General features: G+C 41.1%; 1 protein-coding gene across 1 annotated transcript in view; it reads right to left on the reverse strand.

Annotated features, from left to right (window-relative positions):
- Nucleotides 1-272: 272 nt before the first annotated feature.
- cdk6 (cyclin dependent kinase 6) overlaps nt 273-25,256 on the reverse strand; it is a 32,935-nt gene continuing 7,951 nt past the window's right edge. The window contains exons 4-8 of the mRNA XM_061812590.1: nt 21,493-21,660; nt 11,589-11,698; nt 4,276-4,326; nt 4,050-4,185; nt 273-3,479 (exon numbers count right to left, since the gene is read on the reverse strand). Coding sequence (XP_061668574.1) covers nt 3,327-3,479; nt 4,050-4,185; nt 4,276-4,326; nt 11,589-11,698; nt 21,493-21,660 — 618 coding nt within the window. The 3' untranslated portion in view covers nt 273-3,326. The remainder of the gene's footprint in view (nt 3,480-4,049; nt 4,186-4,275; nt 4,327-11,588; nt 11,699-21,492; nt 21,661-25,256) is intronic.

A 25,256-nucleotide genomic window follows, 5' to 3' on the forward strand; every position in this document is an offset into this window, starting at 1 on the left:
CTTGTGCAGAAATACTTATTTACGTAAATGAGAAAAAATGCCCAATTCCTGTGTTGATAACTTGGCACAATGATTGAAAAGGGGAAAAAAATACATATATATTTCATTAACTTGGATTGTGCTCGCATCAAGATCCAAGAATGAACAAAAAAAAATGCTTAAGGAAGTCAAATTCAAAAGTTGCAAGAAAAAGACTCAAAGTCACAGGAAACAACACTGCAAAATCTATTTAAGTACAGTAACAAAGTATTTCTACTTCATCACTTCCCACATCTGCCTCCTGAAAACTTAGTGTCCACTTGCAGAAACTTGATTTAATGTGTTCATCACACCAAACCACAAGCACAACAATAAACATGCTCAATGAATAGATGACAGTGATAAGGTTAACATGAGGATTATGATCCATGGAAATGTAGGCAACAGTTCATGTAGACGTCTTGCACACACATTTCATATTGAGCAACAACTACATGCAACCAACCCCCCTTTCTGTAAGTGCCAGAAATGCCACGGCTCTTGCTTCCTCTGACATTGCCGTGTCATCTGCTATGTTCTTTAACATTTATTTTTACCCGATTTATATGCATGGTTTAATTTACATGCACGTCACGTGTAACTAGAATCCAACACAAATCTCAGGAGAAAAAGCATTTTTTTAATTCAGCTGGTGTAAGCAATAATACAACACCAATTCTTCAATTCTTACAATAATACCGTGATTGTTTTGTTCCAAGTCCAAATCTGGTGTGCTAAAAACATAACGCAGGAACATGTGTGTGGCTTGATTTGCAAGATGGATCAAGCTTTAAAAGTTTCAAAACAACAAAAACCTCTAAAAGCTTGAATGCGGAATTCAGTTTTACTCGTTTGAATGTGATACTGTTACTGGCTAAGAAAATATATATATATACAGTATCAAGTTTAAAAGACTAAAGCAGTCATTACCAGAACTATAAATGAAAAATATTTCGAGCTTTGATTGCATTGTATGTCGCCGACACCGATATGTAATTTCCAATCAGAATGTTCACACGGTGCTCAGTCGAAATGATGGATTGTGGATTATGTTCACAAATTAGCAATAAAATGTTGCTGTTGTGACAAAACAGTTCATACAGACAGCTGTATTCAGACATTAAGTACTACAGTGACACACGTGATAAATAGAATCAACAGTAGGACATGATCAATGGCGCGATCACTGGACAGTTTAAGAGAGAACCTGAAGGAGTTGTAATGTGGTTAGTAAGTAGCCAGAGGATGTGCAAACTGTGCGAGAGGTTTGGACACCGATACCAAAAACCTGAGAAAGAATGAGTTTGTGTATGTTTGTGTGCGTATATGCGAGTGTGTGTGTGTACGTGTGCTAGCAGCACGACCAGTTAAGAGAGGATACACCAGTGTTAAAAGTACGTTACTGTTTTGCGAAAACTATAGGAAAAAAAAAATACATCTCTGCAACTTGCTTTTTCCTTCTTTGCAAAAATAAAGAAAAAAAATTGAACATTTCGGGACATACAAATAATGGGGGAAAAAAAGGTTTAGGATATTTGTGCATTATTATAAAAAAAAAAAAAACACAAATTTGCAGCCACTCTCAAGCTGAAGAAAATTCAACATGCACCCGCAAAACCCGCCACACATTTTCGACAGACAAAACTCTTGCCGTACAACATTCCATTGACCCTCACTACGCTACCTGATCTGCTTTTGTGACATTTCTATGGGCTGACAATGTAAATATCAAACCTTTTCTATAATTCCTGCTGCACTACAAACAGTACAATACAGTCACTGAGCCTTGTATACATTCCTTACATTGTCAATCTACCATTACACAGGTTCAGTAATCCTCTATAGAGTTGGTGTAAGAATATTTTATGCCGGGTTTCTTAAAAATCAAGTACACAACTTGATAAAAACATGCATATAAGACTTAGCAATAAAATTAGAATTAAATACAAAATATTGGTAGCGTAATTCTATGCCAAATGTACTGAAGGAATTGCGGGACTAAGGCCACCTATTGCAAGCGGGTGCATTACTGTGTCAAACAAAAAACAAAATGTTATACGAGACCTTGATGACTAACTATCAGCCTGTCAGAAACATCAAGGAAGTGGCAAGAACCCCCCCCCCCCCCCGAATCTTTGCCGCAGCACCAGTATTAGCCCATGATGATGATGATAAATGCCTTTAAGTGTGATTGACCCCAAGGTTGCAGCCATTAGAATCCTGCTACTGGTCTGCAGTTGTACGGGGCATCCTCTGGATGGCAGTAAAACGTTTCTAAGCCCCAATAGCGGCAGTAAGTGGCAGTAAGTCATGACTCATTTGTTTGGTGTCTACAGGAGCATCAGCGCACACTTTATGTGTTCATAAATGCGACCATGCTTGGGTTTCACAAGTCCAGAAAGCAGAAGAAAGATCCATTTTGGCGCTCGTGCCCCCCTCCGATCAAGAAGACTCCAAAGGGGGCTCAACACTACTCAAACAGTAGTCGCTGCATGGAGTCTACAGTCTGTTCGCTGATTAGTCCCAATCACAACTGTCTTTGCATTGATAACGTAGTCATTCATCAACATTTTAGAACCTAAAAGCAGCAAATTCAATCCATCAGTTCACGGAAGGAGGATAGTTTTTGTGCATTTCCAGGGCAGGGTGTCCTCATTCCTAGCATTACCTCCTTTTGCGTTCCCTCCTTGAAGGGTTTATGTACACCCACCACCTGATCATTCATGTTTTGTTCTGATACCACAATAAATCACAGTGGAATAAGTTTAAATGGTGAACAGAAAAGGTACACATATAAAACACAAAATCGCACCAGGATTCATCCCCATTGTTTTGATACCTAAATATTACCATGGCTATTATTTTTGTGTGATTTGTGACTATAGGTTTATTTATATACATGCTGTTTCTGCAGGATCTCAATTTTAAGGTGGAAAGAAAAAAAACACCTAAAACATATAACTTGTTCAGGTGAAACACAGTTTGCTAGCTTCAAGTAATGGCTGAAATTGTAAAGTTAATAGTGATGACTAAATGGATCTCCCAAATTATATTCCAGACTCATCCAATTAGAATTTCATCCAGATGTAATGTAGATTTGGACCACCTCTAAAATATACTGAAGAAATGAATACTTGTCTTGAATTATTTTGTGTTTTATACTTCAAAATGAATCCACTTTGCAGCTAATTTCACTGCGCTAGGAGTCGTAGTTTAAAGTAGTTGGATTGAACAATCACGCATGATCAAGATTGACGAGGGGCTGGGTGAATACATTTTACGGACACGGTGAGGGACAACGAGGACTCTCAGGCAGTCCTCTCTTCAATAGTGGGCTTGTTGCTGGGGATGGGCTGCGCTGCATATACACTTCTACTGAGGCTGTCCACGCTTTGGAAATAAGGGTGGCTAAGTGCAGCAAATGCAGATATCCTCCTGGAGGGGTTGAAGGCGAGGAATTGCTGTAAAAAGGACAAAAAACATGGATGAATGGGTCATCTTTCTTTAAAACCTGACAGCACACACCTGATTTTTCATTGGCAAAATGATGCCCAAGCAAATGGAGCTGTAGGGAAAAAAAACAACAACAACAAAAAACTGGTACACAGGCTGTAGCAATAGTCTTAGATTTATAAATACTTATTTTATAATCCAGTGAGTGAAATAACGTGTTATTTAAGGGACTGTGGGTGTAGCAGCCCAAAATTGTCATTAGCAATGATGATAAAGAGGAAGCTCATGGTGTTAGGTGAGGCAGCATGGAGGGGTCTTGTACTGGTCGCTATTCAAGCTACCATCGCCACTGGGTATCAATATAGGAAACATCCACTTTGTAGCTTCCTTTTTAGGTTCCAAAACATGTAAACATTCACAACAAAATGAAAAAAAAATCAATTAAGAACTACAATGTAATACTTAATTAAAGTTCCAAAGATTTCTGGCCATATTATAAACTCAAGTCAAAACAAGCCCCGCCGAATTTCATAACAAAAAAAAAAATATATTAAAAAACTGCTTTTTTATATATGTACCAATAAGAGAGCACGCCCTTGCTCGTCTATGTCAGGAACCAAGTCCTCTATTGGTTTAGCAGGCTGTGGGGTGAAGGCACTCTGTGGTAGGGCCACCTCCTGGGGCCAGTCTTCTGGTGAAGGTACACCAACAACACTGTTGAGGATGATAATAAGATATGTTAAGCATTTTCTTCCTTGGCTCCAACTGATGAGTGTTCATCCTCACTGATGTGCAAATACTCACTCAAAAATTTTCCCCAGCTGATCAACATCTGAGTTACCACGAAATAGAGGTCTGCAAAGAAGAAGAAACATGAGTGAGACTTGCTCCTGCTTAAATATTTTTATCAGTGGTGGCTTCCGCCGCTCTTAATTCCCAACAACTCATAAGAACCAATGTCTAGCATTTACTGAACAACCTAAATTCTAATATGTTCCATGACATTATATTGAGTTTATTGAGTCTATTGGCTTCATGTCATAGCATTTCTATTGGTTTACCTGCTTGTCCAATCAAATGTCAGCCTTTGCAGTGCCATGTGTCCGAGGCCTTTAGATCCATCCATCCATCCATCCATTTTCTTAGCCGCTTATCCTCATGAAGGTTGCGGGGAGTGCTGGAGCCTATCCCAGCTGTTAACGGGCAGGAGACGGGGTACACCCTGAACTCGTTGTCAGCCAATTGCAGGGCACATCGAGACAAAAAGCCGCACTCACAATCACATCTCGGGGCAGTTTTGAGTGTCCAATTAATGTTGCACGTTTTTGGGATGTGGGAGGAAACTGGAGTGCCCGGAGAAAACGCACGCAGGCATGGGGAGAACACGGAAACTCCACATAGATGGGTCTGGGATTGAACCCTGGACCTCAGAACTGTGAGGCCAACGCTCTACCAGCTGCTCCACCGTGCCGTCCCTTTAGAATCAGTATTTAACACTTTCAAAAATTAAATGTAAGCAATCAGCAACTGTTTCTTTAACCAGACTTCAAAAGTACATGCAACAGTTTGATAATGATCAATTTTGCTTTTGTATTATACAGTATTGATGGATTCTATGACTGTGACAGGATAGTGGCGGAATTAATACACGGGTTGAGTGAGGTAAAATCTAAACTGAAACTGGCCTACATATTCAATTCATGGCCTGCCTTTGCATCCTATGGGCTGATGTTTGTGCACATTTTCTGTAGCTAAGTTACAGTTATTGCAAATACGGTCGCAGTAAATGAACAGACATATTTTTTTTGGGCCAAAGGAAAACGGAATAGGTGAATCTTAAAGAAAGATACCTCACACTTGCATCTCTATCTTGGGCATACGCCACTGTGGATTAGTATTGGTAACACAAATGAAAAAGGGAGGAGAGCGGCAGCGAGGCTGCTGGTGGTTCCTGTGGCTTTGGCCCGTCTTTGGAGGCCCGTGGGCGTCCATGCCTGCTTTGGCACCCGCACAAATTCCAGTAGTCAGCATCAGACCAAGCTTGCCGTCGGTAGCATGGGACGGAAAAAGCCAAAGCATCCAATGTGTGCATTCACTCACTCTCGCTTTCTTTCTGAATATAAGTCTTATGATAGGAAAGAGAAGCGTGTGATTATCCGAACAGAGAAGCAGCATGGGAACTAGACCCTCCTTGCAGAAGGACGCAAGGTGTTGTCAAAGGCTTAATTCTAACTATACCCTTTGTGCCCAACAAACGTGGTACTTCTGAAACTATGTTAACATGTCCTATTTTTAGTATGCAACCGAAGTTGTCATGATAGTGAAGTGGTGCCCCTTTTCTTGCAGCTAAGCCTCAAAACAGACAATTGCGGCTGTTTTTGTATAATGTTGCCTGTACTCTTCTGTTCCTGTACAGCTTTGCAAATGTGATCCCAGGTTTCCAGAGAGGTAGGCAGCAAAGATAGGGCAGACTGCGGCTTGCCACTTGGTGCAGTAATCATATGCATCAAAGTGTTTATTAAGTTAATACAGAATTTACTGCATTTATTCTAAACCACCATCCTTAATTAACAAGCAGTTCTATGGTCTAAGTCTTCTTTAAACATCTTTTGAGGAGAAAAAACATTAATTGAGTTTTATAACATCTTAAGCCAAGTAAGTTCACACCAAACCAGTTTTTAAAAAAAATCACCTCCAGCGAAACCATCATGCAAAAGCAAGTAGGGCTGATAATTCCGAGAGGTCCATTTTTAAACCTGCTGTGGTTTGTTGGTTTGTTAGTGATGGCCACAGGCATGCACACACACAGGGAAGAGTCCGGTCCACATTTCCAGACATTGTGTTAGTGTATATACGGGGATTTGCATGACTATATAGTTTACCCACCCCCCACATGCACACACAGGGATATGGTGGGTTGGGAGAGTCAGCTGAGTCATGCTTCCTTTGGTGCCAAGATTGCTCTGTCCCACATTCCACTGCAGCAACCTCTGGAATGTTTGTGTATTTGTGTGTGTGTGTGTGTGTGTGTGCGTGGTTGCACGTGAGTGTCAAGTTGGGTGGGAAACAGAGAGAAATAGAATGTCTGATGTGGTGATGCAGTTTTTTTCCACCAGACTTTAAAACGGTAAAAGATACACGTGCGCGTGAGGTGTTGGTGGAGGTTTATCAATAGAAAAGCCTCTGGCGTAACCAACTGTGAGAAAGTCAACATGGATGTGGGGCTTCTGCTGGATCATTAACACAACACCGACGACCTTTTAAGATTAAAGGAATGTCAACAAGCGGCCGGTTTTCTCTTTCCCCTTCGCTTCTATCCATGACTCACCCTGACACTATCCCAGCCATGAAAATGTAGACCTATATATTTGCTCAAATTCCTTTCGCAACAATGTAGTCATTGTGCCCTGCGATTGGCTGGCAACCAGTGTACCCTGCCTCCTGCCCGTTGACAGCTGGGATAGGCTCCAGCACGCCCCGCGACCCTTGTGAGGATAAGTGGGTAAGAAAATGGATGGATGGACAATGTAGTCATTAAACATTGGTATGGTTAACGATGAAAGGGGGAACTTGCCTGTGGGTGATATCTGATGTTTTTGGGTCTTCACATTTTCTTCAACTTAAATATTTGCAATGCACAGATTGAACGTGTTTTTGGCTGCATTCAAAAATGTCAGGAAAGGCGAGACAATAATTTCCTACTTTGATGGTTTATTTTAAAGATCGATTAATTGATTTAAAACACATCTACAGTACATACATAGAGAAAAAAAAAACTCGGGCAAATAGTTTGTATTTATCAGTTTTACCCAATCGTGTGAGGATAAGTGGCTTGGAAAATTGATGGATCTACATAGAGAACTCATAAAACAACGAATATTTCCAAACAAGATTCACTTTTGCTGGGATATTATTCAGTATTGGTGTGTTTGTATTTTTCTACGGGTATCCGGAGAGACTGCAATCTGAATTTGAACCAAACATCCCACCAAAATTATAAATACCACATTTCCCCAACTAGAAGCAGCTACTTTTTTCCCGCGCTCCGAACCCTGCGGCCTATGTAACGATGTGGATATACTGTATAAATATATATTTTTTTCGTTAACGGCTATACATTTAAATGTACACTTTTAAATGTAAACCTTGTTCGAATGTCATGCTTAAAACATGCCCATTCTCTATAATGCACTAAGGTTTGGGGTATCTCTGTAATTTGACACCGTATATCTGTGGTGTACAGTCCGGTGTCGCTAATGTATGTGAAAAAAAAACCTCTTCACAGAGTGGGCGGTGCTTATAGAGGTCGTGCACCCACATCATAAAATCACGTGACTTTTGTTTAACTCGCCATATTGCCGGTCAAGCTAAGCATTGCTCAATGCTAAGTGGGTTGGAGACAACACGGAAATATGTCTTGTAGCACGACGCCCAGAGTCTTGTCCGATACCGTCAGACATTTAGAAGGTGAAAATAAACGACGGAACGTGGAAAAATTACATGAACTCGCCATAGAGGACCTGTATTTAATGCCAAAATTGATGTTTTCGGCAATAAGAAATTGGACTGTTAATTAATTTCTGCTTGTCTTGGACAACTGGATATACGCATGGATCTGGTGAGTAAGTCTTCGAGATTGACATGGAAAAGTTTGAAAGCGTATAAAAGTCTGGACGCATACGAATACTTTGCACACAGGCTTGACGGCTTGTGAACACCGAAGTGTGTTCGGCGACACGTTAACCTTTGCCAGAATCTATCGAACTTTTCAGCTAGTATTCAATACAAATATCAATATTGAAATAAGTGACTCCTGGTTTTACACAAACTCACATTCATTAACTATGATTGAAAAAAAAAGATGACGGTTGACGGCTCGTGAACGCGGAAGTGTGTTCGGCGATACGTTAACCTTTCATTGATCTTTTCAGCTAGTATTCAATACAAATACCAATATTTAAATAAATGTCTCCTGGTTTTACACAAAATCACATTCATTAACTATGATTGAAAAAAAAAATGACGGTTGACGCCTCGTGAACGTGGAAGTCTGTTCGACATGTTAACCTTTGCCGGAATCCATCGATCTTTTTGGCTAGTAATCAATACAAATACCAATATTTAAATAAATGACCGCTGGTTTTACACAAACTCGCATTCATTAACTATGATTGAAAAAAAAAAAAGAGGACAAGCAAGTCAGCTCCTCTGGAGCGTTCCCCAAGAAGTACTCAATAACAATGGGTGAAAAAAATAAGATGGAGTCGGCTCCTCCGTACACGAAGCGTGTTGCGGCCACACGTTAACCTACGTAAACCTCTGTGTGACCAACGGTTTATTTTCTTTTTTTTAATGTGCATTGGACTCATTTGAGAACAATGCATATTAAAAAAAAAAACCTCTGTCGGGGAGAGGTTGACTGCAACATGCTTCCGTGTATGTTGGAGATGACTCCCTGTCATTTTTTTTTAATACGCATTGTTCTCAAATGAGCCAACTTGGCATTATAAATACTTCTTGGGAATTTGAGATTGAAAAAAATAATTCCTACCTAAAGTGAAGTGATCGCTACACAGTCGTGTGTACTTGGTTGGGCACTGTCCATCACGTTTAATTGCCAAAATCCATTGATATTTTCTGGTCTTGGAAAATATGGTACATACATAAATTACTTGTGTGCATGTTCACTTGCCAACCCATATGACTCCCCCCTGCCCACACACTTATCTATCATTTAAAATGGTAAAAAAAAAAAAGAAGTCTCATTTGTCTTTTCAAGACCTGTCCAAGAGGGCAGTATGTGATGACCAGTTATTTTGTACATCGGGCAATTTCCTGGGGTGACTTTCCAAGTAATTTGATATTTCTCAAGTGCTGCGAAGAGTTAATCTCACAGTTGAACATCACAACATCATATGAGTGCATCGGGAGATCAACCTGGCTGTCACTTAATATGTACTGTAATCTGATGAATACAAAAAAAATTCATGTAGGACCTATTGTAATAGTCAAATAAAATTATGAATGAGGATGTTTGCTTCATTGTCCCCAAATAGTCAAAAGATAAAATCTTTTATTTGGGGCGGGAAGACTGCAAACAATACATTTCTCTTCCATTGTTCCGCTCCACTCTTACAGCGTCTCCTTGGCGCCCTTTAATCTCTAACAGGTGGCCTTTTAAAAAGCCACCGTAGTCACCTTGAGAGGGAGGTGTGTGCATGTGTGTGTCCATGAAAGTGTTCTACGTCTGGCTCTCAGTCCTCAGGCGAAGTTGAACAGAGGGTTATGAAAACTGATTTGTCATAACCTTATAAGAGTAGGCTACTCTACCTGTTGGACCATTGTTAATCTCAAAAATGAAATCTGGACACAAAACAAACCGGTTCCTTGAGGAATATAGTAAGTAAGTTTCTTTCGGCTTGTCCCTTTCGGGGTCGCCACAGCGTGTCATCTCAGATGAACGCACATATGTTTGGCACAATTTTTACGCCGGATGCCCTTCCTGACGCAACCCTTCTCAGGGAGTGGAGGCCCCAGTGGGATACGAACCCACAACCCCTGGTTTATCAAACCAGTGCTCTAACCACTGAGCTACAGGGCCTCAACCCCATGAGGAATATATGGAATGTTATTTTATGAGAGAATGATGGCCCTTTAAAATGAATCTTCTGTCATAATATTCTACCATATTTCTAATACGAGATTAATATTCCATATCTCTCAGATCTGATTAATTTGGGACAGCAAACCTGAAGGCTATCTTCTATTGAATAGTAGTTTCCAATCTATTTATCAACCTTTTCTTTTGAAGTTGTAATGAATCGGGAAGTTTAATGGATGTGATAGCACGTCAAGTTTAAATTAAGGTGGAACACAAACACCAAATGGAGCGACTACATTTGTGCGTTATACACAGGGAACTGCACTCCTCAGTTTATTCAAAGCTGCTTCATTTGGATTTGTCTTTCCAGTGCATACTTGTTCACAGTCACGTTTTGTCTTCCCACCGCATCTCATAGATACACTGCAGGTCAGCATGTACTGTATCTGATGGATGTGTGAGGACGATTGGGGAACGAAGAATACGTTGCCAGGAAGACTCCTCCTTTTAGCACAATACTTATCGACACTAAAGCAGACTATTAAAGGTTGCATTTTATAATTTTCAGAAATTAATTGCATGCAGACTGCAATGAATATGATGATCCTGGAACAGCTTTTGTTCATCTCAAAGCATTTGAATATGCTTTACATAAAAAATTATCTATAGCTTGGGATGACTTGAGCTGCGAAGTCAGTTAAACCACAAACTGCCAAAACCCCTACTGTATATCAAGACACTGCGTCTCGGCTCATGCGCTGCAACCACAGCAAGCTGACAGTCATTACTGGAATAGTTTGATAAGCCAACTGTAATGACACTATTCGCATAGCTCAAAGCACAGCAGAAAGAAAAGTCATTGGATGAATAGCGCACCAATTAATCTTTTTTTTTATTTTAAGCAGCATGATTTGTTGGAAAAAGGAGTAATGTATAAGTCTATAAAACCATTTAACTTCAATGCCCACCATGGCCGTAATCATACAACGGTGACAAGCAACACCTACGTATGACTTGACAAAAAAAAGTGTTGTCACAAAATAAACTACAATGGCACTCAGCGTAAATGTAAACCTCCATCATAGATAAACATAAGACAAAAGCACATCACTACTATTATTTCCACAAAAAGTTTGCACGGTAAACAGAAACCAGTTGGTGTGTTCGTTACTTTTTCCCTGTGTCATTTCACATGATTATACGTAACTTAATTTCTGAGCACATTTGTTCTACTTTTTGTATGTATGTATTTCCTGGGTTGTTCCCAACATCTATTGAAACTTTCATGTCAATAGCATCTTGGGAAATACATTCAATGAAAAAAATGGTGAGGTTAAATACTCATTTCAGCCGCTGTAAACGTCTGAAGGCAATTTATAACAACACTTCCTCCCGTTGGGCTTTTGCACCTGGTAATCTATTAATTAATACTCTAGTGTGTTAAACAGTGTAAGTGGCCAGAAATAACTTTTATCATAAATCCTACACTGAACACGTATTTCATATTGAGTCCCACCTTCTCCTGAACATCTCAGCGAAGATGCAGCCGACGCTCCACAGGTCCACCGGGGTGGCATAACTAGACTGCAGCAGCACTTCTGGGGCTCGGTACCACAGTGTCACCACCTAAAGCATTCAAAGAGAACATTTCTCAGAAAAAAAGCGGGGATAATAAACTCTTTTTTTTATGGATAATCACACTGTACAGCCATTGTATGCAGGGAAGCAGCGACATTGTTACCGACGACAGAAGGGAAACCCTCCAGATACAACTCAGTGACCCCTAGTTATAATGGAATGGTTCCAGGTGCTTTCCTAAACGGCAGGATTTATCATCAACCTGCTGCTCTTGTTCCACCTCCTCAGGCCCAGCAGCACACTGATCAAAATCAAAAAGTGAAAACACAAAATAGTGCTGCGTTTCACCTCCATAAATACTGATTGCATTCAACACCCTCATCCTTTATTTGTATCATCATGTATTAAGTTATTTATTCATGAGCAATAAATGATCCTAAAAACAAGAGAAAAATATTGGATAAAGTTTTTTTTTAACTGATCAGGTTAACATAATTGACATAATGGCGCTTCCGGCAAGACTGATTTTGCCAATCAAAAATATCAGTCACATTTCTACTTTGAAACTAACACTATAAATAGAGTTTTGCAGATGTGAGATGCTCTCATCTCCTGTTTCCTGCATAAGTGGAAATAAGGGAAGGAAGCTAGGGCTAAGTTGTCTATGAAACCCTGGCTTTGAAAATCTAGCCATAGGACCAAACAAATACAGTGACAGATAAAACTTAAACGCCCCAATAGTTTTACAAATTGGAAATGGACATATTTTGGCAGTTGACTCCCCTCACGTGACGGCACTTGAGATGTCATTAAGTCTTACAAGATTTCATTGTATCTTGTGAGACTTCAGCTCAGTGAATTCATAAAGGTCATTTTCTTTGCCTTTTTTTTTGGGATGGGGGGTGTGGGGGGGGGATTTCACCACAGAACGTAGACAGCCCTGTCAGTTGTCTTTTGTATTCAAGTGAATCCGTTCACTACCACATTCACACAGTTTATCTACGTCAGTGATTTCCAACATTTATAGAGCCAAGGCACATATTTTACAATTGTAAAATGCCACGGCACACCAACAAAACTAAATGCCACCAAAAATGGATCGATTAATTACCGTATGTACTTCCTGCCATCTAATAGAAGAGGATTTTTTTTGTTCCGTCTGTCACTGTGCCTCACTGGGATAAATAGATGAATAAAGATACATTATGTCTTGGAATAAATCTTTTTTTTAGCAATTACATCAAATTTGATAACTTCCCATGGCACACCTGAAGAGCGCTCACGACACACTAATGTACCCAGGCACACTGTTTGGGAATCACTGATCTACGTCACTGCAAATGTGTCAACCTATCACACGTTAGGAGTTCATCATGGATTTTGCATTAAAACACTGGTCAGTATAACCTGACAGATGTGCATGAAGAAATTGATCTGTGGAGAAAAAAAGTGCCTTTTTTGACCCCAACTAATACCTCAGAAACATCCATCCATTTTCTTAGCTGCTTATCCTCACAAGGGTCGCGGGAGTGCTGGAGCCTATTCCAGCTGTCAACGGGCAGGAGGCAGGGTACACCCTGAACTGGTTGCCAGCCAATCACAGGGCACATGGAGCCAGACAATCAGACCTAGGTGCAATTTAGAGTGTCTAATTAATGTTGCACGTTTTTGGGATGTGGGAGGAAACCGGAGTGCCCGTAGAAAACCCACGCAGGCACGGGGAGACCGTGCAAGCTCCACACAGGTGGGTCCGGGATTGAACCCGGGAACTCAGAACAGTGAGGCCAACGCTTTCCAGCTGCTCCACCGTGCCACCACCTCAAAAACATTCCTTGTTAAATCTTTAACCCCAAATAATGCCTGTACAGTTATCAATGGCCACTCTGGAGTTGACTATTTCCGTACACTGGGAATAGCTTCACTTTAGAACAGATTTTTACAGTAAAATTCCCCAAATTTTAAAATATAGAGTATGACATAGGCATAGATATGTTTTAAAACACATGGATTGTTGTCTATGCTGCTGTCCAAATGATCCAGTTTTATTACTGTTTTGCCACTTGCACGCTTCAAATGTATGCAGTTTTACACCACTGCATTAAGCATGTAGCATTGCAAATTTCTGTAGTATGAACATGTGCGTGCACGTGAAGCCTTCTAAGAAGAACCACAGACCTAGAGCTCGCAGTATATCCGCTGCAGTGCTATTCAGTTATTCAAAAACCTAAAATCCTGCCCGCAAACACAGATAGAGGCATTTATATCGCACTCATGCCACCACATCACGCCGCACACATACAGAAACAGACAAAAACACACCGGAAGAAAGATGGGGTGACTGACATTAACAAGTTCTTGGATACCATTTTGTAGCAGTTGAACTGTGCCATAGAGGTCTCTCATTGTGCTTCTGAACTGCACAATAAGCCGAGTACAATAGTTTTATTGTCAGCCGTTTCTAGATAAGACCCCAAACCATCACATTAGTCCCTCAATCTTTTCAGATCTCTCAATTCTTCTATGCTCTCAGAACAAATCCCACTTTCTTCAACTTAGACATTAAGCATTAGAAGAAGCTGCACACATTTAAGTGGAAGAGGAAATGTACTTTGACAGTGTTGAAGGCATAACACCAACCCTTTCACACACCATTTGCCACTTTATAGAAAAGACATTCATTCTTCAATTATGAGGCGTTTTTTATGACACATTTTATGGAGCTCTTTTATGGCAAGAAATGTCCAAGGTTTTGCCCTTAGTTTGTAATTTGATATTCTGCTCCACATTTAGTATTAACCTTCTACGTTATCGGTGAATGTGGCATGGATAAATATATAGGTAGTTAGTGGGACACAGGAAGAAGGAAGTTAATGTTTTGTTTCTAAGGTCTATTGTTTCTGATGTCAATTTGTCAATTGGCTGCTTTCTTCCCTTCTTCCACATGACAACACAAACACCAGAGGGGGGACAGACAAAGCTGAAGGAGAAAAACCTAAAAAGTTAGTCAGCGTGTGTGCGGTGTATGAGTCTGACTCCAGATTAAAGGATGACATTCTGAAAATTCCTTTCAGATGAGAGCATCCTCCCCCTCACCACCGCCGACACTGTCCTCCACTCTCGCTGCCGAGCTCTCTGCCCCAGTGGACCTCCAGACCTCCTGGGTCAGACCTCCGTGGCCGTACGACTCGCAAATACTGGACCTCTGCCACCAGCATTCTGTGCTAGCACAGCAGAGGAGGACAATAGGGTGCATCCACGCCAGTCTTTGGGTGTTTGTTAGTGAATGTGGAAGTGGTTCCACGTGAGTGAGCACCTGCATTTTCCTAAATGAATATGCTTCAGTGCCAAATGTCTTTGTGGGAATGTGTGTGTGCCAGTTATCTAACACGTGTGTGATGTTTTAAAGGCTAATTACAGTTTTTCATCTAGCATCCCTGTGGGCAATTTAACATTGAACATACTCAAGATAGTTGATAGCAAAGATCAGTTAAATGTGTGTGGCATTGGCGAGAGTCTTTTACTCATTGTTAATAATAGAGTGGGTACATTATCCCAAACGCTGATAAATAAGGAACATGATTAAAAGCTTGAAATAATTTACCCATTCCTTGGAGAAAAAGTGTAGGAAATGTTTGGTGTTGTGACGTTTCTCAGCTTGTACGCATTATCAGTCTTAGGTCAGAATGTGATTACATTCCTGAGAGCAATTCAACACAAATTAAAGTCTCCCAAAGTGAATCTCAGAGGAAAGGGGATAAAAGGTTCAGGGTGTGTAGGCAGGCCACATATGGGAAGAGCAGAGGATATAGAAATAATTACAATATGAGGAAAATTGTAGTCTACAGGGTTCTCAGTCTGAGAGTCAGAACAGGCCCCATTCAGTCCTGTAACGACACTCATGACTCACTCACTGCTTTCCCTTTTGTGCTCCAATTTACAGTCACAACAATCACACCACACCTGGCCAAGAAAGGACATAAAAAGGAGATTAAAGGAGATATTGATATATGACTAGAAAGAAAAGCGCGAGAGCAGCAGACAAACTGTATACATTAAAACAGACTGTTGCCAAAGTATGCACAGCATACAGGAATGCAGCACGAGGCCCTCAGCAAGTGAAACAAAGACAGCACAGTCAGTGGCTTTCTCTCCCCTGTGCTACCACATCCGCACATCATTAGCTGGAAAATTCCAGATATATGCCGTCATTTTTTCTCCCCCCCTCCCCCCACCAACACCACCCCCTCTTCCTGCTACGGACACAGCTTCCATATCCCGTTGCACTTTTGTGTATTCACATGCGAGACTCCTGCTGTTCAGAATCGCCACTTGGCGACTTGGAGCAATGCCAAAAGCCGGTGACAATTAATATAATTTAGGCCAGGGTAGAGTGCGAATCTGGAAAATTGATATGCGTGCATACACGTACACATGGGCAATAAGAAGCACAGTGCACGTGAGGGCAAGTGTAAATATAAACAGCGAAAGTCAGGCAAAGTCATTGTCTACTTTTAAACATATGCAGCATATCTGTGTGTGAATGTACCCAACTAAATGCGCTAGCTAATACTGTGGGACAGCTCCTTCGCTCTTGGCCGCAGTCAAAGCAGAATGGCTTTTCCTTTTTTCCCATGTGGAGCTGTTTGAGGAGATATCTAAACAATCCCAGAGTGTGCTACACGTGCTCTCCTGCGTATGACCCCCCCCCCCATCTCTCCTTGGTCCCTGCCTGCTCTTCATTGTTTCCGTTTACAAATAGCAGAAATGCATTGAAGCGCAACATATTAATTGATAGTACTGATCGGTTCGTTATTAAAAACAGAGACATATTCTGTGTCTTCATTCTTGTTGTGCTCCTGGATGTATACAGCAACATCAAATGGCTCGTATGATGAGAGATTGTTTGATCATAGGGGCAGTTATGCCGTGCTCTTGAAAACATATGAGAACCAGTCCTCTGTTTTCAGTGAAGAAACTATGGTTTTAAGTCATTTTTGTCACCTGAGATGTGTCTTTTTTTGTAATTGCAGAGGGAGTCCTTACTGGGAAAATCCCTTAATAACAAAAAAAAAAAACTCTTCAGTATTCAAAAGAAACTAGTTAGGACACTTATAAAATAAATTTAATTATTCCCCCCAATTTGCAACAGAGAAACTTTGGCTGAAGACCAGCACGTTTGCTCCAAATCTTTCCTGTTAAATATAGCAACCCCCAGGATATTTTGAACTCAAAGCAGAAAAACAGTAAAGTCTGACAACAAGTGGCATTCCCCTTGAATCTAATTTAACAAGCAATGGCATGCACATGACATGCACAAGAGTGAGAGTTAATTGTTTCATCAGACCAACGATCAGAGTGTATGATTGTAGTACATGTGAATGGTGAAGATGGGACCTAATATCAAATTATAAATAAGGTCACACGCGATGCTTTGAGCCAGGGGTGCCCAAACCATTTTACCCCAAGATCTACTTCTCAGGCATCCAGCCTCTCGCGATCGACCGGGGTGTGGATTTGTTTTTTTTTTTTTTTTTTTAGAATAACCAATGATGAAATAGAATGACCAAGTCACAAAGATCTACCCACTACAAAAATGCAAAACACATTTATTTAAAAGTATATTGGGGATTCTTGATGTTGTTGTTATGTTTGTGTGCCTTCCATAACCACATGAGCCAATATTACACAACATAATTAACTTTAAACATTTTTTTGTAACTATCTGAGTTCACGTTGATGATCGCTAAACGGCATACGAATGAAAATGCACACATGGGCTGTCACTCACGTCGGTAGATTCGTCCGACTACAGCGAGAACCACTCACGATCTCCGATGTCCTTCCACACATTAGCCATGGCTTCACAGCACCTTTACAGCTGCAGAGATTTTATTGAAGATAATATTTCCACCTTATTATTAAAAGATCGTCTTGGAAGGACTTCTTGTTATTAACGATGATGTGACGGAACCAGGAACGAATGGCGGCTTTCATTGTTGAACTCTGATGTGTGAAAAGTGACTGCTGTGCGGCCAATTGGGATTTTAGTTCGATCACTTTTGTCATTCTCAGCTTGCTTTTCGGCGGAATGTCGTTGTCTTATTTTCCATAAACAGTTCCAAAATGCCCCTCCACATTTCACCACAATGACAGATGAGGCAAACGCACTTTGAAAATGACATCGTGAAAAAGTTGTCCTCCTCCCATTCCATATGAAAGTGACACGTTTTTGTTATCTTTACTGCAGCATCCATACTCATGTTTGTTAAGATTTCTGAAGCGAGAGCTTAAAATAGGGAAGAACTCACTGACAGCGTGTTTTCCTGTACTGTCGTTGTTTGCACATGCGCGGTGAGCTAAAGTTAAAAAAAATACAGCTGATATATTTTTTTTTTGTTCTCAGCACGCCGTCGCGATCGACCGAAACTACCTTGCGATCTACGTATTGAGCAGCCCTGCCTTGAGCAGTTCACACAATACCAAAAGTTGAGATTGAAGGTTAATATTGGACTTGTTTGCAAGGGTACAACTCTCACAAAGTAACTGAAGAAACGGGAGATAGGGCATGATCCAATGTCTGAAAACGGGGAAATTTACACAGCAACCGAGCAGAAACAGACCTGCTAAAAATGCAGTAATATGGAGCTTTGAGGCCCTCCCTCAAAAGTTTGGATTTTCCGTCTTCAAAAGGTGTAAACAAGAAAACAAACCATGTCAACAGTTTCCTGATGTGACCATAATTGATGAACTAAAAATCCTGAGGTAATGACTCTGGACGTTGATTGGATTTAAATACACAAACTGTCTTTGAACAAGCAAACGTTACATTTCGAGCTCGATGAAACAAACAACCGTCACCCAATGCACTTTGGAGGTCAGTTCCTCAATGAGCCATCTTGGCTTTAAAAAAAAAAAGAAAAGAAAAAAAGAGATGTCATGTTAGATTAATCCATCAGTTTTGCCCATCTGCCTGTCATTCAAGGTAGTTCAATGAAGCCATAGCCAGGCTAAGTCATTAAAATGCCATTTACAAAGCAACTGGCCCCCAGAGACTAGCAGAGGCAGCCTAATCGAGGCCTCTGTACCAACCCAATGGGTGGTCCCCTTCGTTCTCTTTCTCAGGGAGGGTTGAAATATGCAAAACTTGGTAAAATGGTGATGTGGATGAGGTCACATGCAACCATGCATGTGAACTTTTGGATAGGCATTTTTGTCATAGTAACAAAACATAGCACCAGAGCAGCATTGATGAACCTCTGAGGTTTTAACAATGTTTTAGTTTCAACCATGGATTTAAACTACCTGTCACAGTCACAGACCAGTGGGCATGAGAAACTTGACTGAGAAGTCATCTTTGTCATTCAAAGAGAAGGTTAGAAACCCCCGCAGTGGTGCACGAACACCGAGTCAACCAAAATCAGAACTAGTGTATGTAAAACAGAGGGTTAGTGCAAAGTTGTTAAAAGTATTCTCGTAATTGTGCAGTGTCAAAAGGAAGTTTCTGTTTGTAAGAGTGAGAAAACGAGGGCCTGAATACTTAACAACTTTATGTAAATAATCACACCAGATACAGGTGTCATTTTCGAAGTGCAAAATGAATCACTGAGAGAGAAGTGTCTTTTTCCCTTAAGCAACAGCAGTTCTCCATAGCCCATCTGTCTCCCAATAACGGTGGCAGGTGACTAAATAACTAACTGCTACTCTGTGTTGGGCAATGGGGAAAGATCCTCTTAAACGGTGTGGCGTTTTGTGTGCATGCAATACACTGGTGGTGTCGTCTGCCTTTATTAGCCAGAGGAAGTGTAGAATGATTGAATGATTGCATGTTTAAGGCCGATTGACAGGGGGGAATTTTAGACACAGCAACAGTCATCTGGAACAGAAGACCCAGTACTGCACTGCACCACACACACATTTAAACTAACACAGTTGTATTATTGTGGCCTTTGCTGTATAATCAAGGAAGGAAATGAGCGCATGTGTGCAAATCAGCTCAAAAGTTAAATGCCTTTGTGTGCGCGCAAATGATTTACTGGTTGCATTATCTGTCACCCATATCTTAAGGTGAATTCCCTATTTTAATGCAACATCAGAAAGCGTCCCCTTGCAAGTCATCAGTGTTTCAGCAATGGCCAGAACTAAACCCCAACTCTACAGAAGAGTTTACGGCTTTATGTAAATTTGTAAGTCATCACTGAACCTGATTTCTGATCTGTCGGTGCTTCCCTGAAGTTGCTATTAAAAGCTGCCTAAAAGATGTATTGTCCAAAGTCATTAAAAAAAACAAGAAAAGAAACCCCCTTTTTTTCCATCTGACCCTCAATGTGAGAATTAGGCTGGTTATTTAAAGTAGACAAAAATAAGAGTGTTAGAAACACGAGACAGAACTTTAAAACACTTTTAAGTCAAGACTTAACACCTTTTGAAAGCCCAGTTATAAACTGAATAGTAAATTAAAGCTAATTAAAACAAAAACTGCCATCTACCATCTGAAAAACATCTAGAGAGAGGTCTTGTATGTGTCAAGCAGACCAGGAAAAGCTCATCCATGTTTTTATCTCAAGTAGACTTGACTACTGTAATGGTCTTCAGACTGGACTCCCAAAAAAAAAAAAAAAAGTATTAAACAGCTGCAGCTCATTCAGAATGCTGCAGCTCGCGTTCTGACCTAAATAAAGCCGTCAAAGCATATAACTCCAATCCTAAAGTCCTTGCACTGGCTTCTAGTCAGCTTTAGAATAGATTTTAAAGTTCTCCTACTGGTCTATAAATCACTAAATTATTTAGGTCCTTAACACATGAAAGAAATGCTTACGGAATACAAATCCAGTAGAGCTCCGAGATCGACTGACTCGGGTCATATAGTGGTGGGCAGAGTCCAAAGCAAACATGGTGAAGCAGCATTTAGCTATTATGCTGCACACACATGTAATAAGTAGCCAAAAGAGGTGAGGTCAACGCCAAGTGTGAATGTTTTTAAATCCAGGTTGAAAACTCTTCTTTTTTCCCATGCTTTTTAGAATATATCTACTTTTCTATCATATGACTTGCACTGTATGCGGTTTTAATTGTCTTTTTTTAAATATTTTGTTTGTAATTTTTGTTGTTTTTATGCAATTTTAAATGTTTTAACTCTTTATTTTAAAATGCCTTTAATCATGTAAAGCACATTGAGTTACGTCGTGTATGAAATGCGCTATACAAATAAATTTGCTTTGCTTTGCTAAATAACACAATCACATTGGAGAAATCTAGGTCAGTAATTAAGGACACAAAAAGTACTAAACTACAATTGCTGCCTGTGTTAATCTTTAATGTCTCATCTCTCCTTAATTCAATGACTTCCAAAGAGTCCTTCAGTCCTCATTTTATCTGGTCATCAGAGCCCAGAAACTCAGAAGCGGGACATCAAAGTACCGACAGTGGGAATTGGAGGGGTCCCTGTGTCTCCTCATCTTTTCGATCCCTGTCCACTCTAGCCACTGAGGGATTTCTGAGAAGGGCCGCAAGAGCCCTTAGCTCTCACTTTACAACTGAGAAACGCGATTATGTGATCCAGTGTGGCAGAACTGCCCGCTCACTGCACATCGCATGTACATCACTTTTCATCTAACTCCCAGAGGACAGCAGCACAGCTTTGACAGCAGCATGTCGGCATCTTCATGATAAAACGTGAATGAGGCTCACTATTACCGACATATGTTGCTCCAACAGTTGAAAAAAAATGAAGCAAGCCAGAGATTTGTTTAGCAGGGAATTCCAAATGGCTTCGTCTGTTAGATTGCATCTGAACGTATGTAATTCAAAGATTGGGATTTACTAGCCCTGAGATATGGACTCACCACAGAGGTGAGTGCCATCTGGAAGCTGTAGATGCGGGCGAGACCAAAGTCAGCTAGTTTAATCTGTCCTCCACTGGTGACCAGGATATTCTGTGGTTTTAGGTCCCGGTGAACGACACGGTGTGAGTGGAGGAAGTCCAATCCCTGGAGCAGCTGATACATCATATCCTGTAAGAAAATAAGAAAGCAATAACTCTTTTTGTAAATAATTATATTTGAACAGATACCGTACATTCTCAGTGGATAAACATACCCAATTTAATGACACTACAAAACCTGTATAATTAAGGTTAGGGTTACAAAAAATAAAAATGGAAAAAAATCAATGACACACATTTGTTTTAGTGACCTTATTTAATTGCAGGAGATCAAAGTAATTTTACCTTTTCACTACAAGTCAGTTATATATATTAAAATGTGAAACAAATATACACATTAAACAAATGTAGGTTCTTTGATATACAGCGGTACGTTGATATCCGAGTTAAATTTGTTCCATGACCAAACTCAAATGACTTATCAAATCAATTTTCCCCATTGAAATTAATTGAAATAGCATTAATTGGTTCCAGCACCCACCCACCCACACACACGTTATTGTGACACGTTTATAATCAAGAGAAAAAACACTGTATTGTGAAACATATAGGACAATGGAAAGAGATACTCATTTTATGCAGTTAACATGAAAATCTCTCTCTCTTACACACATACAAACACACACACACACACACACACAATAGTATTTCCAAGTTTGTGTGGCTTTAAAACGTGTGGCATCAGGAACTCTAACTCCCTAACCAGGTTTATTGGATCCCAATTAGCAGTTACAACGACTGGCAACCAGTTCAGGGTTTAGCCCGCCTTTTCCCCTAAGTTAGCTGGGATAGGCTCCAGCACTCCTGCGACCCTTGTGAGGAAAAGCGACTTGGAAGATGGATGGCTGGATGGAAACATACAAAAGCTAATCTTCCTTGGGTCTGTAACATAAACTGAGGTCCTCAGATATGAATTTGTGCATCTAATCTTGTACCCTCTGTACAGTATATACAGTATATTACAATCGTTTTAAAAATGACAAGACACTTTCACAGATAGCAGCAACTGCTGTGTCACACTAGCATATACTGGTCCAAATCTCATGAGCTTCACTGAAAAGGCAGGCAAGGTTTGGTAGTAAAGGAGTTAACGGAGGAGGCCTGTGTCTTTTCTTGTCGGCTATGGCAGATGTTTGATAACCGACACACACACCAATGATAGAGGGAGGGGCCCGCTCTATACAAGCATGGAGCTCTGTTTCATAGCAGCTGCTCCGCTGGAGTTAATTGGCGTTCCCTCTCATTTTATGGCCACAGGCTGACCTCAGAAATAGCCATAGGCGCTGCATCAATAATGCTTGAGCTAAAGTAATCTAATGTGAGGCGAAAGCAACTATGTCAAACCAGCTTGGACTTGTTCCTTTCAAACTGAAACGTTCCCAAAACAGGTCTTGCACCTGTAAGCAAATAACGAGACACTGATAAAGAAAGTGGTGGTTTTGGCTCCAGAGGAAAGCTCATACCAGAAGGGCGGCGCTTTGGTTTTGCATCGTTTATGGTATTCCAATAAAAGACCAGCTGCCATATACTAATTCAGAAGGGGAAGGATTGGATGTATACTGTGTATGAAAACCACTACAAAAATTGTTGTTTGTGGAGCGCTGTTGCGTCTTATCACAGCCTTTGCATACACACGCTCTCCTGTAAACACACATGCCCCTTAGCCCACCAGCCTCCCCCCAAAAAAACTCCCCAGCCAAGACCTCACAAGTGACATGGAGTTGAGCCCACAGCTCTATTCACTGGCTGACCAGCTGGTGAGTGAGTCAAAGAGGCCTGCACACTCAAGCAGAAAACATTAGCAAGTGGCGCGGGGCTGGCTGCTGTGCTGCGGAGGAGATGGGACACCCCACCGTGTACTGTGGACACGAGGAGCTGAGTGTTCGCGTTTGTATACACACAAACTGCGTGTCCTCCTGGCCTTGTATTCATGTAAACGCGGCACACAACATTTCTATTTGTGTGGACCTCAGCTTGTTGGGGTCAAAGTTTGTGTGTGTATGAAAACCTGTGGCTCTGAAAATGTTAGTGCGTGTGTGTATGTATGTGTGTGGTTCGGGAGGGGGGGGATATAAGAGGAGGGGTCTTGACCAAGGGCAGGCAGGATGCATAAACAGACCTTCCTTTCTACAGCTCCATCCAGCCATGACCTAGTGTGGAGGGCAGCAGACAGACAGGGTCATAGAACAGAAAGAGACAGTTGGTTATTTTGTGTGTGTGTGTGTGTGTGTGTGCACGCGCTGACACAATAGTACCCCCCTGTCAGTTCCTCTCTGCTTTAAATAACCATTTCACCGGGCTTCCTTTCAGCAAGATTTGCTCGTAAACACTAATTACCTTAGAAGTGTGACTCTTGGACAAACACACAAACAATGATGACCCCCCCTCTCCACCCCATCCCGGCCTGAGCAGATTCCTCTCTGATAAATTAATTTCTACTACAACGGAATCAATCACATCCAACAGAATGATAAATAGAAAATACGCAAAATCTAATAGTGTTGTTGAGTTTGAAGTTAAGTTTAAAGTGGCATAAATTTTACTCTGTTTCCAAGCGAGCAAACAAAACTGAAGTCAAGTCAGCCAAATCAATAGGCCCTTTTTTTTAAAGCAACAGGTTTTAAACCCCCCCCCCAAAAAAAAAAAAAAAGAGTAGTACCAGGGAAGAAAAGTAGTAAGCCCTCCACAACATGCAGTCACAACATGGCTTTCTGGGTATGCTTTCCTTTCTAATGCAAATGCGCCAAAGGCAGCCAAATTGTTTATTGTAGCGAGGCACAATATGGGACATCTGCCGCTTAGCGTTAGTGTAATTCCCTCCCCATGCTTCATTTACCTCCCCCTTTATAGGCGTAGAGAATAGAGCTGTGGTAGCTAGGATGATGGCAGCAGAGAAGGGTGGGTGACACCCAAGCGGCGGCCTGGGCCAAGGCGCACCGAGCCTGGGGTAGCTCGGGTGCTTGATGTCCTTCCAGCTCATTTAATTCCTGGAGGAGGGCCTCTTTCATCAATGAGCATGTGGTGGGTCTTGAGGCCGAGTGGGTGGGTGTGCAGGGTGGGGGGCAGAGGTGGACAGGCTGGCAAAGAGTGGGATGCCTGGTTTTATGCTGGTTTTCAGATGTTTGTAACCATTTTAAACATCTAGGTGATTTAATGTCAACCCACAATAAGTAGACATAAGTGTACCAAGTCTGACAGCGGCTACAATAATTCAATCTGATGAATTTGCTCTGGAGTGGGGACATTTTGGGGGCGAGTAACCGGGCAGTGTCCACTGTCCTAGAAACAAACATGAGCCAATGTCATATTGTCACTCCATCATTGTCATTTGGTCTTGCAATAGCTCCAGCTGTATGAATGTTAAGGAAAAGCAGAGTGAGGGGAGAAGAGGAGCCTCGAACCAAATAGGTCTCGCCCGAACGTAGCTGGGATAGGCTCTACCAAGCCCACGACACGAGTGAGGATCAGCGGTACAGAAAATGAATAGATGGGTGGATTTAAAAAAATGTCTTAGCCTGTGTAGTAGGGAAGAGAGAAATAAGCAGACGTTGGACCACTCAACACTATACTCTCTTTGGCTTAACGACTGCTGAAGGCCTCAGGTCTTAGCCGCCCGTTTTGGTTATGCTTACACAGGATATCATCGATATTGCAGCTCGACACTAA

The sequence above is a fragment of the Syngnathoides biaculeatus genome, chromosome 1 (genome assembly GCF_019802595.1).
Source record: "Syngnathoides biaculeatus isolate LvHL_M chromosome 1, ASM1980259v1, whole genome shotgun sequence".
In the NCBI taxonomy this organism is placed as follows: Eukaryota; Metazoa; Chordata; class Actinopteri; order Syngnathiformes; family Syngnathidae; genus Syngnathoides; species Syngnathoides biaculeatus.